At 37.6% G+C, this 17,622-nt stretch overlaps 1 protein-coding gene across 6 annotated transcripts in view; it reads right to left on the minus strand.

The window, feature by feature from the left end:
• Positions 1-164: 164 nt before the first annotated feature.
• OFD1 (OFD1 centriole and centriolar satellite protein) overlaps positions 165-17,622 on the minus strand; it is a 34,854-nt gene continuing 17,396 nt past the window's right edge. For 4 of the 6 annotated variants that reach the window (XM_080375687.1, XM_080375690.1, XM_080375691.1 and 1 more), the window contains 8 exons: positions 16,861-17,469; positions 12,921-13,050; positions 7,957-8,057; positions 4,324-4,425; positions 3,083-3,231; positions 1,986-2,156; positions 1,267-1,337; positions 165-323 (listed from right to left, as the gene is read on the minus strand). In XM_080375687.1, coding sequence (XP_080231813.1) covers positions 269-323; positions 1,267-1,337; positions 1,986-2,156; positions 3,083-3,231; positions 4,324-4,425; positions 7,957-8,057; positions 12,921-13,050; positions 16,861-17,469 — 1,388 coding nt within the window. In that variant the 3' untranslated portion in view covers positions 165-268. The remainder of the gene's footprint in view (positions 324-1,266; positions 1,338-1,985; positions 2,157-3,082; positions 3,232-4,323; positions 4,426-7,956; positions 8,058-12,920; positions 13,051-16,860; positions 17,470-17,622) is intronic. The other 2 variants (XM_080375688.1, XM_080375689.1) reach the window with 2 other exon arrangements.

A 17,622-nucleotide genomic window follows, 5' to 3' on the forward strand; every position in this document is an offset into this window, starting at 1 on the left:
ACCCAATCAAGGAACTCCTTCTAGATTAACAATATGACTGACTTGCTCTTTGAAGTGAATGATTAGAGTGATGATGCAGCTCAAAATCATAATTTATTTTTTTTTTCAAATTCATAATTATGCAGTCTCGGTGCCTAACAGTTATGACAACTTTATAAAGCAGCTTTCTGTCTGTAAAAACATTTTTATTGTAATGGTAATAAATAAGTGCTGTTGTTCACCAGAAGTTTTCATCCACGTCTCCATGAGAAATGTCTCCAGTGCTGTATTAAGGATAGGAGGGAGGGAAGGAAAGTGGTATGAGTCCAGAGTAGTTTCTTATCCTAAATCATAAATAGAAATACTTGTTTTAAAAACAAAGAGACTGCCTCTGCCATAATTATCTTGCTATTTCAGTGACCTGAAGGAAATAAGCAAGCCTTTAGGGTAAGGATTTGGGGCTTCATTAAGAGAATGCCATCTCAGTACTATACATCCACTATTCGGCAATGCTTACCCAGTGAAAAGAACACCACACAGATTCCAATTCGGTAGCACCAGGGTAGGGTCTGATATGTAAAACAGCACTTAAAAGGCACAGATAATGCTGAATCATTGCTACAGTTATGGTGAGCATTTAATTTATTTTTTTAACTGTTCCCTAGTCTTTGCTTATATATAATTTTTAATTCTGCATTTTCAGATAAACTGAAAGATCTGATAGAGGGTTGTTGGATTATTTTTTTTCCTCTCAAGCAACTGAAAACTATATATATATCCTTATCTATCACTGTCTAGAGAGCCAAAGGAGATGCTTTAGCTATGGTAACTCGGTGCAGGCAGCCAAAATGTCAGAAAAAAAAATAGCGTGTATTAGTTTGTTAAAAGTCCATGATGCTACTGATAAATCAAGGCCTAGATTTTATGGTAGTAACAAACCATCTGCAAAGAGCCGTGCAGACAAACCTTCAGAATCATTACCCAAGAAGAACCCCTCACACTTCAGCTCATTGGGCAGGAACAGAGATGCTGCTCGTTTGCAGATAAAGAGTTCTAATTGCCACAGCTACTGAAACAGATCATTGAACATAGTTCCCAGATCTGAATTCCATACTGTGCATAACTTACCTGTACATGAAGGATTCCCAATTCTTCCAGTATATTTGCTTTTGATTACTAGATTATTTTGCTTTTTAAGGAGGCAGATGTCTCTTAACCATAATTAATAAATAACTATTTATTAATATGGAGTAATAGAAGTGATTAATAGTAATATATATGCCTTACCTGTCATCCTTTTCACTAGATACAAGTCCCTCTGTAAGTGATACTTCTCCTGTTTCTTCTTTTTTTGAATCCTGACAACCAAGAAGAAAATACACTTCCTGTAACTGGTTCTTAAGTCAAGGTTTTAAGTGACTCTAATAAACAGTATCTGTATTTTAAGGCACCTAATGGAAAACAAAAATCTGGAGGAGCTGCCCTGTTTCTACAGCTGCTGCACTGCATCTAGAACAATGATGCTTTGGAAATTCAGGTTGGATAATGTCTGAACAAAAGTATCCTGCACGCCTTCATCAAAGTAATGTTTACCATGTTCTTTAAGGTCAAATCTTCCATTTTGCCAGAATAAATTCTATCATACCAGTTGTGTTAGTGGAACACCAACTGACCTGTGTAGATTCAGGCTGTACTTAAACATAGTTCAAACTAAAAATTCAGGACATTTACATTTAAATACTGTCCTAGTATCTAAAAACCAAAGAAACCAACAAACCCCCTCCCCACAGGACACCAGAACAAAACCCCTTATAGAAGAAAGTCTACATTATTTTTCTTCTGAATCAACACATTTCTGCAGTACAAATCCAAACACTCATCTCTGTAGATTGTTACATAGGCCCGAAAGGGGGGCGGGGCAGAGAGAATTGTTTTCATTGTAAGTGTGCTTAGCGAGACAAATTCAGTCAGTAACATTTTTGAGACCCAGTTTTGAGAATAATCACCTTGTTTGTCCGTTCCTGCGCTCTGCTCTGCTGAATTATTCTCATGTATTTTTCTAATGGATTTGGAGTAGGATCCTTAACTTTATCTTCAGCACCAGAATTACTGTTCGCAGATTTTACCCCCTCCTTATCTTCTTTTTCTTCCTCTGTTTTCACTGAGTCTTGGATCGGCTTTAAGACACAAAATTACATACCGATCAGCTCAAGAAAAATACCTTTATACCTGCACTACACATGAGATTTTATGTTAACCTTGGTAAAACATGCCAGTCTGAACAGCATTAACTTGTTACATACAGTTCAAGATGAAATGTTAAGGTACTGCTTCAATTCAAAGTGACATCAAGAAATCCCACTCAGCCTGTCTGGATGTCTGAGATGCTGTGAGGCCTGAGGCTTCTATGTCTGACAGCTCCGTGTGAATTGAAGAAGAAGAGCTGACACAGGTATGAAAGTTTCTTGAAGGGCCTAGCCTGCTGCTGTGAAGGGTAGCACGAGCATGTCTGACCGGTACCACTGCACTGAATCAAATTAGCCAAGGTTTAAGGGTGGGAAGAGGAAGATTAAATGGGAGGGCGCAAAAAATCAAGTTTTATACAGGTCTTAGAAGTCCAGAACTCTAATTCAACAGGTGCTACGTCACCTAAAAGGGACTTAGGCAAACTCCTTAAGGTCTCCTTACAACTTCTACTTCCAAGAAAGCACCCTAGATACCCTAATGCAGGGTTATGAACAGATGGACATTAACATGTTCTGGTGTGTTCCACCAGCAGCAGTCCAGACCAGGAAGACAGCAATTGTATAGCTTGTTCCAATAGCATGGTGACAGCTGCCTTCTGAATTCTAGCCATAAAACTGTAGCTTTCAGTTACATGAAGCCTGGAAGAAAAGGCATTGGTTTCCAGTGAAAAAGGTACTAGGCATAAGGAGAAATTCTAGCGAGACTCTTCAGTTAATCACACAAGTATGTAAAAAATCAGCCTCTACTACTTTCACTTGAATAAAATCTATTTTTAACAAAGTAACGCACACAGAACAATCCTACATGGCACTACAAAGCTATATTACTGTCAGAAACTAAAATACTGAATCACCACCTCTTTGTTAAGCTTTTCCACTTCTTTTTGCTCTCCTTCCAAAGCTTCCTGTTGTTCTCGCTCTCTCCTTTCTTCTCTTTTTTTCCTTTCCTCTATGTTTTCCTCAACTTCTCTATTCTGTTCTTCAATCTGCCTTTGATCCAGCACTGCTGTGAAAAGTTATTTCAACATCTGTAATTTGATTTATATAGTTCAGTAATTACTACAGTAGTATACAAACAAGTATCAGGTTCCTGTATAACTACCAGTAAATGAAAAACAACTGGATATATTGCTTATACATATACCAAAATCATTCTTCAGTATCTGATGTTGTTTCTTCCCACCTCTCAACATTTTTAGTCTGATACATAATTCACTACAAGTTAAACAGTAAAGCCAAAGTAGAGGCCAGAGAGCTGACAAATCTCTCTATGCGTTTCTCATTCCTATCACGGACCTTCTCATTAAATCTGTTATCCTAAAGTTCATGTTGCTACATTCTTTCCCTCTCTGCAATATGGTTATATTTATAAAGAAAGTACTTAAAAGACCTTTAAAAATTATTGCAGGACACACTGCCTATGTGACCAGTATATTTAAACAAGCTGTGTAAGTAGAACAGCATTCAGATAGTCATTAGATGGGAAACTAAATACTGGGAATTGTTACAAAGCTAGAAAGCTCTTCTCTAAATAAAAATATCATAATGCTTCCATCTAGAACAATTAGAAAAGTGGCATATGCTGCACTGAAATCATCCTCACCTACCCAAAGAATTAAAACAGCATTGTACAGCATTGTGATAATACAGTTTGTGAACTGAGTCAAGAAAAATGAAAAAAATCCAGACAAGCAGGACATAAAATATTTTTTAGAAAACCAAACCAAAACCTTTCAAGTCTTAGTTCTATCAAGAGCAGAAATAATATTTTATAACTATCCTGAAGAGAAAAGAAAAAAACCAAAATCATCTCTCCAGAAGCCAGTCAGGGGGGTGGGATGGGTAGTAAGTTGGGTGGCAGAAGTTTAAACTAAAAAAAAAAAAAAATTAATCAAAAACAGGATGAAAAAGTCTTCCTCATACAGTAAAGCAAAATAAAACATACCTTCCTCTTTATTACATTATTAGCACTTTTGGAAAAAAATGTTCAATCATGCCAGCATACGTACCTACAGGATGTTAAACATTTGGCTTTTTTATGTTACACATTTGACATTTAAAAAGGGTATTCACTTTTGTTTCTGAGCTGAAAACTCACTTAAGTCCTGCAGTGAAGTGGCTGTGACATGGTTTCCATTGATGATGTCCCCGGATGGATGCAAGGCATCACTTTCACACTGCTCTGGAATGTCCCCCTGATCTAGAGAAGAAATTTGAACAATGGCTTCATTATTTTGTAATTACAATAGCAGAGCTGAGCAATGGACACAAAGTCTGGGAATGGCTGAATAAGAATGCAAGTATCAGCACTAATTGAGCACTTTCCCTTCAACTTGACCGTTTCCCTCGGGATTAAGAATTATCACAGGCTGTACTTGCTTCTTTAATTACAGAATTGTTAGTTTTGAAATTAAGTATCAGTTTACAAAGCCAAAACAGATTCATGAATAAATATACACCAGAAAACCAAAATGTTATCATTTCTTTACATAATCAAGATAACAGGTCACAGAAAACATTACATGTCCAAGCTTAGCTCATCCTTTCCATGCACATAAAACAGCCTTTAATTATTTGATCATGTACTATTTCTTTATTAGGATCCTTGCCTTCAGTACAGCGGATGGATACTGCTAATATTCTATACTATATTTTCTTCTCCCTGCACAATGGGGCTCTGAATCTACAAAAACACAATGACTGTACTTCTGTGGTCATTGCTACGATATGCAACGGCTTCTTAATTATTTATTTGCAAACCATGCAGACTGCTATTATCTCAATTCTATGAGAGAAAGCAAGAAGACATAAAAAGTCAGATGTAGCCATTATCTCTAGGTAGCCAACCTGCAATATATAGGATAATTTTTCCAAGCACGTAGTGTAACATAGTACAGATAATTTTTATATTTCCTTAAGTTTTGAGTAAAGGTTTAGAAAATTTCAATTTCCCATCCTTCCGATATTATCAAGGTTTCAAGCATTTTTCTTTTCCACTTCATAATAAAACTGAAATATTTTGCATGAAGAAAAAACAAGACACCCAAACTGATTAGTCTCTCTCTCAGAATGGTCTGAATCTCTTTGAATTAAAATTCTTGTAAAGGAATTACAGGTGAAAGCATCACAGAAAATTTCTGCCAAACTATCTGTCTTGGCTAAGTTACAAGAATGGTCTCAGTTTCTTACAGCAGCAATAGGAAGTCCTACCAGCTTCAACCAGGAAAGCTGAAGGAAATTCTGTATCTATATTTCACATAGACCAAAATAATGAGTTAGTACACTCAAAAGAAAACCTATTCTGGTTTTTTGCTCTCTCTTTAACTTTAGGTATAAATTATAAGGTTATCAACAACAACATTATATGAGGCATCAGTATGTTTCAGCATATGTAATATTTAAATAGTCAAAAAATCCCTTTCACAAATAGGTTCCTGTTAAATACTGTATCTAATTCTAAAGGTCTGCTAACCACACAACCCAACCAAAAAAACCCCACCCAAAACAGTATAGTAAAAACCACCTTTACATTAACCATTCTGAAAGAAAAGAAAGGTAACACACTTTTTACACATTCATTCTTTGATGCAAGGGTGGACAACAAGAGATGCATTATTTCTCTAAGACAAGCACATCAACCAAAAGCAATTACTGCCAACAGAAATTTCAATCCTGTCATGCCAGACCTCACTCACAGCGGGATTAAAAGGCTTCCACAGTTTATGGTATCTCCTTCACGCCACTGGGTTTTTTCCTACTCTTAGCAACTTCTTCCTTCATTCTATCTTACTCTACATTTACTTTCTAGATTTTATGTTCTTATTCTCCCTGCCCTCCTCCCCCCCCAATTCCTCCTGGGTTATCTTCTCCCCTTTTTAGCAATTCTGATTTCCTTCAACATACTGAGACTGTCTTTTTGATGCAGTCTGACCCAACAAAAGTATTGTTGATTGAGAAGTCATATGCAAACTCTTGAAATTGTTCTTTTGACTGCCACACATGACCAAATGATACAGTGGTAACTTACTTGGGCACAGCATCTACTCAGGTCCAATTGCCAAGAAAATGCCAGTCTATTCTTTTATGTGATAAAATAAAAGTGAAATATGTAATGTATTCCCAAAAGTCTCTAATACAAAATTAAACAAATAAATCGAAATCTAATTAAAATACGAGATGAGTAGAAACCATTAGTGGCTACAGGCTCAGTTCACATGCAAATAATGCATTTAAAGCTTACAAAAAGAAAACTAAATGAGATAAATTTAAAAATACCAACAAGTGTACTGAGTAAATTTCAAAATCAAAAATAGATGAGTCATTACCTTCTGCTAGTTACCATTAAATACGAACAGCACATTTGCTGTTTAAACACTGCCTTTTTTGATTGTTTAGTTGGTTGGTTTTTAAAATACTGAAAACCATATTCTCGCAGGTTCAAGACAGTGAGCAACAGCATCACTCCATCTTCCATACAACTTAGCCACAAACAAAATCAGCCAGTCTCGGACCCAGGAAAACACACACTAGTTAAGAATATTTTCTTATAAATCAGTGATTCTAACTCTCCCATACAATAATTATAATCTCTTCACTAGCTATGAATTTAATTCATACCCAATGATGAAACTCCACCTGTCTAAAGAATTTACAGACCTAACAAAATTTAGAAATGGGAAAGGTTCATACCTTTCTCATTGACAACTTCACTTACTTTAAACCCACAGTTTCATGGGAGATAATGCTCAGGTCCAACATAAAAATGTCACCGAGATGCTGAAAAACTAGGAAATCAAGCCAGTAGCTGTGCTTCTATTTCTCTCTCCACATACAAGTGGCTATACAGTGAATTAACTTCTATTATCCTCCTCTTTCTATAGTACCTTAGTTACATCAAAAGTTTTTGAAAACTAACCCTGCAGGCTTGACTGCAGCATAAAAAGAGAAGGAAGCATTTTATAGCACACAATGCAAAACACCACCTAAATGACCAAGTTCTTCCTGCAATCAACAGAGAGCAGAAATGTAAATAAATAAAATGCTGACCTCAAAAGAAAAAAAATTAAGATAAAATTCACGCTTCAGTAACTGAACCATGTTCCAGAACTACTCAGACATGCTGATTAACGACAGTATAATTTCAAGTGTTCTTCACACATTTACACACAGTTCTAAAGTAACTTCTAATTCATAATACTATTTAAGCCTCAGTTACAGGACGAAAAATCAGCAAGAGTATATGTAATGGCTGCAGAAACTTCTCTTCAGAATTACAGCTTGGTAATAGTGCTCTGATAATTGGTCCATGACCAATAGTCCTTGGAGTTTTACTTCATTCAGCAAATACAATAGATCCTCAAAGTAGTTCATATAGTATACTTGGCTGATTTTTTAAAAAATCCTACACAATTCTAAAACATTCTGAAACAACTGTCAGACCTACATGCATTAATGAGAACAACGTTATGCAAGATTTCTGAATAAAAAGTATGTTCCCAAATTTCAGAACCAGCTTGATTTCAGTGTCAACTTATTACTACAGATCATTCTCCTCTAAAGATGCAAATATGAAGAAAATGAATACTTCATCATGTCAGTTTGATTTTCTTATTTCCAACATCAGTCAGAATTTTTTCTCTCCAACTACAGTCTTAAATTATCAAGACAACTGTCTTACAAATATTAAGCCCTAGGGTTTTAAACAAACTGCCTAAAATGCATGAAAACTTACATTCAGGAGAAGAAATGTGTTCTTCAAGGTCCTCATACATTAGTTTCTCTGGTTTGGGGATATCACTGAAATCTTTTTTATCCATTTGTTGATTATTAAGTCTGAAAGAAGAAGGAATAACAAATATAAATGCCGAACTTCTGAGCAAATAGCGATCTATGAACCTGCTTTAGCAGGGGGATTTGGACTAGAAGATCTCCAAGGGTTCCTTCCAACCACGCTGTGATTCTGTGATCTGAGATTTAAATACAAGGACTAATCACATGCTTAGCAACAAACTAAACCAAATGTAAAAACCATGCAACCAAAAAGCTGTAACTTTCTGATTCAAAAGTTAAGGCATTCAAATACAGTTCTCTGACTTCCACCAGAAGTCAGCTCAATCTCTCATAGCCATCTCCCTGCAGCCTTTCCCCAAGGCCTATATAGGACCTAAAAGCATTACACTAAAACAAAATACAATCTCAAAAGGCATAAAAAGGAAGAAGGAAGAAAAAAAAAAAAAAAGGGGAGAAAGACAATGAATCGTGACAATGAAATAAAGAAATTTGCCCTTTTAGGCTCTGTGTTGTAGTCTAATTCCCACTTTGATGCCATCTTAACAGATGCGTTTGAAATGTATTAGGATTAGATGTCTGGCAAAACATGTATGATATACAGGGGTAAAAATCTGGGTGCTATGAAAAATGGGATTAGTGCCCTCATTCTAAATCCCCATTTATCTCTTCAGAAAGATAATGTAAAAGAACAGTATCTTCCACGTGACCCTGCTACCAAACTCTGACCAGAAGCAGGGTAGCAAAAGGAGTGCAGGTCACTAAGCAAATTCAGCAGCAGCTCTTCATAAAAGAGCTTACTTTACACCAGCTGGTGCTCTTCACCAGGGTATAAATATGTTTGTGCTTACAATTTCGAAGGGATTCAGGTCTTATATGGGGCAAAAGCGAAGAACAAACAAAGCATACCCCCACAAGGAGACATGTTGAATAAAGAAATCTGGGGACGAACAAATAGATCTGCATTGTCAGAAGGGCAGTTCAGTAATGTCAGTGGGGGAAAATACCCTGTAAATTAAGTACGAGAGAGTAAATGAAACTTCAAGTTTTGGGAAGTCTATTTCACATTTTTAGTCTTGCCTTCACAGAAATGTTCAGTGTTATATAATTCTTACGGATGCAAGATTCAAGGACATGTATGCCACTTTCTTCATTACTGCGTCCTGCAACATTGCTAGAAAGACAGTTAATACACTGCCTCAGATTCAGCAAACTAGAGAGGTCTGCCTCATGAATAAGAGTAAACATGTATTTCCAAGCATTTTTCAAAATTCATCCCATTATACAAGTTTAGCAACCAAACCCTGGACTGTACACCTCATGTCAATATTCCATAAAACAGTACTGGTGTGCCAGTCAACACCAAATGATTGAACCACATGAGTTACGCTTAAAATTAAAGCTTAAACAAAAAACAACCACCACTATCTAACCTATTTTGTTAATGTCCAGTTATTTTTTTAGCCTAGTACTGGTAACAACCCTCACAATTGGTTTCTTCAGCCCTAAACAAAAAAACAAAAGGAATGGTTTAGATAATAATCTGCCTTATAACTGTAGACTGACTTCCTGTCTTTTGTTTATTGGCTTCCTTCATACCACCGTATCTTGAAACACAAATAAACAAGGAGCTCTTGTAGTCACAGAAGCAACTGTTCTTCCCCACTGACAGAGGTCTAACTTGTAATGATTACTGGTGTTACAACACAGTATTTTCTTCATCCTTCTTTTCAGAGAAGTTCCCATTGCCACTTCAGATCTACAGGTCATAAAGTAATCCCACAATACACATCAATGATGTGGCATTTGCTTAATAATGAGAGTAAATAACTGGAAAAGCCCACGCATACATTTCTCAAATATTTTATGTAACAGAAAACAGTCCAAGGCACAAGAAATTAAAAAATACTCAACAAAAGAATGTTTCCCCTTTAAGAAAATCTTGGGAAAGCAGCAAGTTCAAGAAAATTATTTGGACCTCATACCCTTGTTTTGGCACAAGGAACCCAAGAAATGAACTACAACCCCTAGCTGCCTGCCCAGACCTTGGCCTGTTCTCTGCAACAGAACTCGCTCATACTGTTCACTCTTCAGGCAGTGTGGACTTTACAACATCCCTCAAAGTACAGTCCCTCAAGCAGTATTATTTTCCCATATCACCTTAACATTCAGCCTTCACTTTGTAAGGTCTGTCAGAGGAATATAGGAAATCTGAGAGACACTGTAGAAAATGTAGATGAGCAGGGCAAGAAGAGACAGACACTCAAAGGGACTAACTTCACAGTCCCTAGAAAACCCAACAGCTTCTTTTCAAGTCCAAGAACATAAAGGCTCTTCCCAAATTCTAAACACCAAAGAGACCCTCTCTACGGTAAATGTATATTGAGGACTTGATAACAACAAAATAGAGAAGCCCTAGAAATGCCTGCTAGAGCTGCCCCAGGTCAAGCTGCTTTTCTTCAGCCATCAAATCTAGAATGAAGGCTAGCAGGTTAAGGCCAATTCAAGTGCCTCTTCTTAGGAAAGAAACATTAAATCCTTGAGCTTTTTCTGAAGACCTTACTGAGGATTCTCACTATTGGAGAGTCGTAGGCACCAGAGACTGTTAAGAACAGAAGAATTTCATACATGGAAACAGGAGCTACAGGATGGAAAAAGAAGTCTGTTTTATGCTGCTTAATTTTGCAAAGTTATTCATTTACTTCAAAGAGATCTTTAAAAAACAAACCAAAAAAGTTCTGGTACCCATCTCATTCCCACACGCAAAGCAGACTGGAGATTCCTATTCTGAAAACAGTTACACAGACACATGAACAAGCTCTTCAGAGGAAAAAAAAAGAAGTTAACATTACAGCTTGTTAATGAATGAAGTGAGAATGGAGAACTGCCTTGACTTAAATCTCAAAAAGGCAGCAGAAACTACCGAGCTTCAATCGACAAAGCTCATCAGTCAGGTCACAGATGTGAAAAATACAGACACAATTAAAGACACATATCTTTATTAAGGGTTCTGTGTGCATCAGGTATAACCTCAATGGCTTTTGAACACCAAGTGTACGTAAAAGGCCTGTTCTGATATGGGAAAGATGAGAGATTGTCACCACGTTGGACAAGAATTCGTGATGAGCCTGTAGCTTTACCTTTTTCTTGAAAAATAATTTCAAGTAATTGAAAAATGAAGTTTACTCCCCTAAAGTCCCAACTTTGTCTTCTGAAATGAAGTTGGTTCTCAAATTAGTCTACGTCACCAAGAGCTCCTGTTAGCCTTCTCAGGATCACCTTTATATGGATGGCACAGAAGCCTACTTAAGGAATCAAAACTGTCAAATCCCAGAAGAGCTCACCACAACAAACTGCTAAAAATACATTCAGGTAATTCATATGAGGGTAAGACGTCTGATAGGATTGTTATAAATAAAATGTGCTAAGTAATAGTTAATGGGCCACTGCTGTGCCTTCACATTCCTGTTTACAACAGAGTACGGACATTATTCTTACCCAAAAAAGTATACAGTCTAAATTTTTAAGTTACCAATATGGTCTAAAGGTGTGGGACAGCAGGGAAAGTCAGATATATCTTGGACATACGCATACCTTCCTCACACTTTTAAAAAATAAGATTTTTTCATAGATATTATATATAGGGCATGCAAGTCAGGGGCTGTTTAACTCAGATTTACTTTTAGGAACAGATTTGACATTTTTAGGAAACTTTTAGAAAACACATTTTCTGAAATTAGTGATTAACAGAATATGTTTTTATTAACAATGAAACTTTCACTCTGCTGTCTAAAAGTGGTCTACTGTGTAAGGAAATAACAATAAAACAGAAAGTCTACACCAATACAACAGATTTCAAGTGCTGCAGAACTTGCAGCTGTCTTGAAATAGGTGAATTCACACCATACCTTGCTTTGAAAAGTTTGTCAAAACACTGACGCATGAAAAGTAAAATAACAAAGAGGGGCAAAAGCAAAGTTCATTTTTAAATCTAGAGCTGTATCTACAGAGATCTCTACAGCAGTGGGAAACCCAACAAAGTAAATCAGCCTGACCTATAGCCCAGGAACATACAAACTTTGTATGACTTGTATCTGTTGGGTGTGCCTTTGTGCTGACAGCACACACCAAATGAACCACCCTCGATCTTTGAAGCCACACACAGTAACAAATCAATACTTGTATTGGTTGCGGTAGCACAAACTGGAAGTGCCAAGACGCACAGTTCTAAGCATTAATTAGTATCCTTAAAGAGCAGAATTTGAGCTAAGTTTCACTGATGGGTATTTATCCATTTGCTACATCTGCACTAAACCAGCAAGCACTTAGGATGCCTTACACTCACCCTCTAGGCTTTTTAGTCCTCTGCATAACACTTGTCCATGGCAGTGGACTTTTTTAGGCTTTGGAGCTAGTGCTATTATTCACATTTGCCCCAACAGAGGGAATCTTTGGAATAACCTTCCTTGCTCAACTACAACAGTGAAATGACTTTGCAGAACACTTTGTAAATCAGTCAGGTTTTACTTTGTCATAGGACAAGACTTTTTTGTTGTTGGGTTTTTTTTAAACATTGCATTCATCTGAAGTTTTTAGTGCACACGAGGTTTTAAGTATTTCACTGCATATAACTCTGCACTGGAAGGAAGCACAAATCTAACAGCGCTGAAAATGCCAAATCGTATTTGCCAAAGTTATTTGGATTTGGGAGAAGAGGGATGTTTCTTTTTTTTATAACTAAGTTGCTCTCCAGGTGCAAGAATGGAAATGCTTATCCATCTTCAGAAAAGTTCTCACTTGCAAAATTAATGGCTTGCTTGAATTGCAAAAGCAGCTATCACCATGAACAATTAGATAAACGTTTCTTTTAAAAGCAGGTTAAAAATGTTGCTTTGTAAACAAAGTTACCTGATTTTCTGGCCACGACTGGATGAGGAAGAAACAGACTCTGAAGATGAAAGTAGATATGGCTTTGAAATAGGAGAAAGCACTTGGTCAACACTCTGCTGTGAAGAGGCAAGGTATGAGCCAATGTTGTCTGCAGAATGAAAATCCCACAATTTGCATTAGTTATTTGCCCTTACCATTTCTCAGACAAGGCTGGTTTTTACAACATGCATAACTAGACTCTGCAGGCACCACCACTACAGGGCAACTAATACCTGGACCTTAAAATATGAACTTTGTTGTACTGGTTATTTATTTCTTTTTCTTACCTCTCCAGTACGCGCATTTTCCTCTACAAGCCTTCACCATCGTAAACTTCTCATAAAGCCTATGATTATCACCATATAATAAATACATGCTCCCCACAAACTGTAGCCCCTCTGCCAAGCATCAAGTAGTTTCTCCCATAATGAGTATTAGAGGAAGCAGTTACAGACCTGGTTTTCAAGCTAGCGATATGCTTACTAGTCAGTGAAAGATAATGTCTGAGGTCTCCCAAAGGCCATTCTTCATTAAGAAATTTAACCTGGAGGTTTCATTTTCTACAGATTTGTAAAAGTGAGTGATGAAGCAAAGAAGAAAAATCTTTGAAGATTTTATCCTCTTATCAACAGCTGTAAAGTTATCAGGGAAGGAAACAAGACAATAGGAGTAGAGAAGTCTTGAGTTTCCTAAAAAAAACAAGGTAAAAAACAAAACCCCTCCAATAAAAAGGCTTTTAATCAAACTTGCAAACTCTAGTGCTTTGATTAAATTTTGCTTTGCAATCTTAATTTTCCTTTCCTGTGCAGCTGCACAGGTCTTTCATTACTAGACTATGAATTATTAGTTTTCCCACAAGATACGGTATTCATATAGTAAGCTGGTACTGCCGTTTTTCTTCTCTCCATTGATCAAATAAGTTTTACTGTTGTCAGTGCTAACTGGGCTCAAAAGATAGACAAAAAGCCATTATTAACACGCCCATACCTAAAGTTTTTTCAGGTGGTCACACAGAAGTACACCCTGTTACGGCGCACACCACACTGCAGAAGTCAGGATGCTTCAGACTAAGGGTTGCCAATGGCTTTTTATCTCCAGACAGCCCCTGTGCCCATGCAATACGGATGAACACCCTCTGGGGAAGCTGAGCACTAACAGAACAGGACCCAGCAGTTATGTCATACACATGTATCAGCATGACCTGTTCATGGCCGGAACGCTCAGCCCACCACCACCCAATCTTTTATAAAATAACTTGTCAAATTTTCACGTGCAGAATAAACAGACAAGAAGAGCAGGCAGTATTTCCTGCACTCACCTCCTCGGTGTTAACACATATTGCATGTTAGGATACAGGTGGCACACTAGTCATCTCATACAGTAATTTACCACAACCTATTACTATTTAGAAATTATCTATATTAGAAATTTAACAACTTCCTACTAAAAGACAAATTGCTGAGGTCTTTGGCTCACGGTACGCTCTCTGCAAGACTCACCAACTTTGCTCTTTCTCATCACAAGGGACGAAGTTTTGTCAAGTAATGATCAAGGTAAAAAGTACTGGTAATGTAGTAGGAAGCATGGGTCAGATGGCAATTCAATTTTTCTCAGTAACTATTTCTTAATCCATGTTACTGCCCAGAGATTAGAGACAGTAAGCAGAGGAAAACAGAAATGGAACCTGTCCTACTTTTAGTTGTTCTTAAAGAAATGGGCTTACTCCTTCCCAGTAGAAGGTCAAAGCCTGAAAGATGTCCAATATGAATGGACTTGGGAAGGGAAACAGTCAAATACATACATAATTTAAAGGAAGACAGAAAACCACATACACTTCCACTGGTCAATTATGTAGTAAAACTGCTGCTAGATCTGCCAACTGCAAGTACTTTACAGGAGGACACACTTCTTCCTTTCATCCTTCGAAGACAGGTGCTGACAACTGAGCTACAGTTGTCACTGAGGTATATCTCACTTAAAGGAAAAACAAACCTCAGACTCACGTGCATGACATCTTTTACCTCTTAACATTTATTCTGAGCTGTTCAGACTGGCATCTTCAACACCACTCAAAAGCTCCATGAAACCTTCCAGAATGACTTACGGTTTCTAGCAAAAACACATCTGGTGCTTCATCCATCTCTAGTACAAAGGATAACATATATACCAGTATAAAAGCACTCTCTCTCTGATGACTCTTGAAACAGAGGTGACAGATCAGTGGGGAAGCAATCTAACTGGAAGCAGACAAATCACTTCACGGCACTGCGCTGAAGCTACTGTGCTTACTGGGGCATGTATTGTATCAGTTCACCAGAACAAATCATCTAGCTGCAACCCGCTCCCCTACGCAAAATTTTTTGTAATGCTTAAGTCAGGTAATGCCCTCTTTTGTTATTCAGCTCTCATCCCTCTCCAGAGCAAGCTGGTCTTAGCATTAAGCAAAGAACAGATCTAAAGGAAAAAAAAAAGAGATCAGGTATCATATAACCAGCCTCTGACAGGTACAAAGATGGGAGGGGTTGTGAAGGTCATGCACACAACTTTAACTTTTATGTTCCTAATTTACAACAAAACCCTACCTTTATGAAAGACTTTGTGTGTGTGCAGTATTAAACAAATAGTCTGTAAATACTTTCTAGAGAAGGTAACAGAGAAAACTTAAAATGTAAAAGCTTTGGAAGTTCAAGTTTTCAAATATGTTTTCAGTGACAGAGCATGATATTCTATGTGCAGAAACACAGGGACAGCCACAACAGAACAGACTGGTCGTAACCTGTTTCTAACAGTGCCCATTACTAAACAAAACTAAACTAGAAGGAAAATACTTATATCTTACTTCTGCTAACACCCAACCCAAACTTTCCCCAATGAATACTATTTTGGGTCCCCTGACATCTATATCCTGCATCCTGGGTTCCATCCTGCATCTATACTTGTCGCCACAGAAGCAATAAATCCACAAGTTACTCATGGTATGAAAAAGTACTTCCTTCTCTTTCCTTTCGATTTCACAGGATGCTGTGGTCTGTGAAGGAGAGATTAATTGATCCCTTTTCACATTTTCCGTATCACTCATTGCTTTCCAGATTTCTCACAACCCATCTCAGCTAACTCTCTTCCAAACTAAGCTGCCCTTCTTCTATTTAACTTTCCTTCACTCAGAAGCTGATCATGATCTTTTTTCATTACTATCTCAAAGTCTTCACCCTACGAAATCATGCTGCAGATTTGAAACCACAATTTTTTAAATTTTTCTTTTCTATTTTGCTTGCTTTTCTAAGTACTGCCCCTTTAAAAAAATAAAAAGGCTAAGTAACTATTAGACCCTGTGGAATTAATAGCAAATTCCACTTTTCCAATCATGACCAAATACTAATCCCTTCCCCCTCACAATTACTCAGGAATATTTGATAAAGATGTTACAACAAAAAGAACAAACAAAAGCAAATCTGGACCTTTCAGATTAGAAAACTCAATTTAGGAGAAGCCAGACGTAGCAGTCGTCTGCTGCACACGTTAACTACAATTGCTAAATGAAAGGACAGGAATATAGAGGGAGGGTTATTAAAACTAGGAAATTACAATTAATGCTGCAAAGTAGTTATACTTGATAGAAACTTTTGAATGAAACTCTGCATATCATAAGGTTACACCTGTAGTGAGCTATGTGGCGTGGTGTTCTCTTTAAAGCCACCTCAACAAAGTGCTGTATGTTTAGCCTCCCTCAATGCACTTTTCCAGTACTTGCTTCCACAAAGAAGCAACAGTCCAAGCAGCTAACGCATTTGTCTCTAACTTCTCCTGCCTCTTCGCAAACAACAAACAGGAAAAGACCAGCACTGCCAAATCTTTCTCCTCCCATACTGCAAGAGGAACAGTATCCCAATATTCCACCACTTAATAATCATTGACTTACCATCTGAAATCTTGTTACTGAGCTCTCTTTCCAATTTGGAAACAGGAGTAGAAGAAAGCCGTCTTGAAGAAGACGCTCCTCTGTGTGGTGGTGTTAGGGGATTTTTAAAAACATCAACCTGCCCAGTTTTTTTGATGTATTTTTCACCTCTTGGACTGCTGAGGGGGGAATGCTGGGGACTGCGATTATCCTCCAGAAGTTCATGCTGGGTAGCCAAGGGGGGTCTAATACTAGCACACTGCACAAGTAAAGGAGACTGCATCTTGTTTGGTGTTCTGCTTGCAGCCGCGTCCTGCATGACTCTATGTTGGTAGTTCCTGTAGGCTTCTTCCAAATACTCTGCCTCTTTTTCTAGTTCTTTTATTCTTGCCCGGGTTTGCGCCATAAACTCCAGGTCAGAATCCGGAGAAGTACTGCGTGGATGTAACTGCTGACGATAGCCAACTCTTGGCACCGCATTTAACTTCATCACATCGGTCATAACCTGGTTCTTCAGGAATGCGCTATCCACATAAATGTCATGAGGCACAACTCTGTCACCAGTGAAGTCAAGGACAGACCGATCAACAAGTGAAGGCTTTGGATTCCGATACACTTCATTTTCCAGAGCTAAAAGACAGCAAGAGACCGTGAGTGACAGCAAAGAGTGAGAGAGGGAAACACATAACAAAACAGAAACAGTAAACTGTGGCACGTAAATTCCAATTTGGTCAAAATTATCTGAACATGGAACTGGCTTAAACGTTCACCACAATTTAAAGG

This window comes from Falco punctatus, assembly GCF_963210335.1.
Source record: "Falco punctatus genome assembly, chromosome: 2".
In the NCBI taxonomy this organism is placed as follows: Eukaryota; Metazoa; Chordata; class Aves; order Falconiformes; family Falconidae; genus Falco; species Falco punctatus.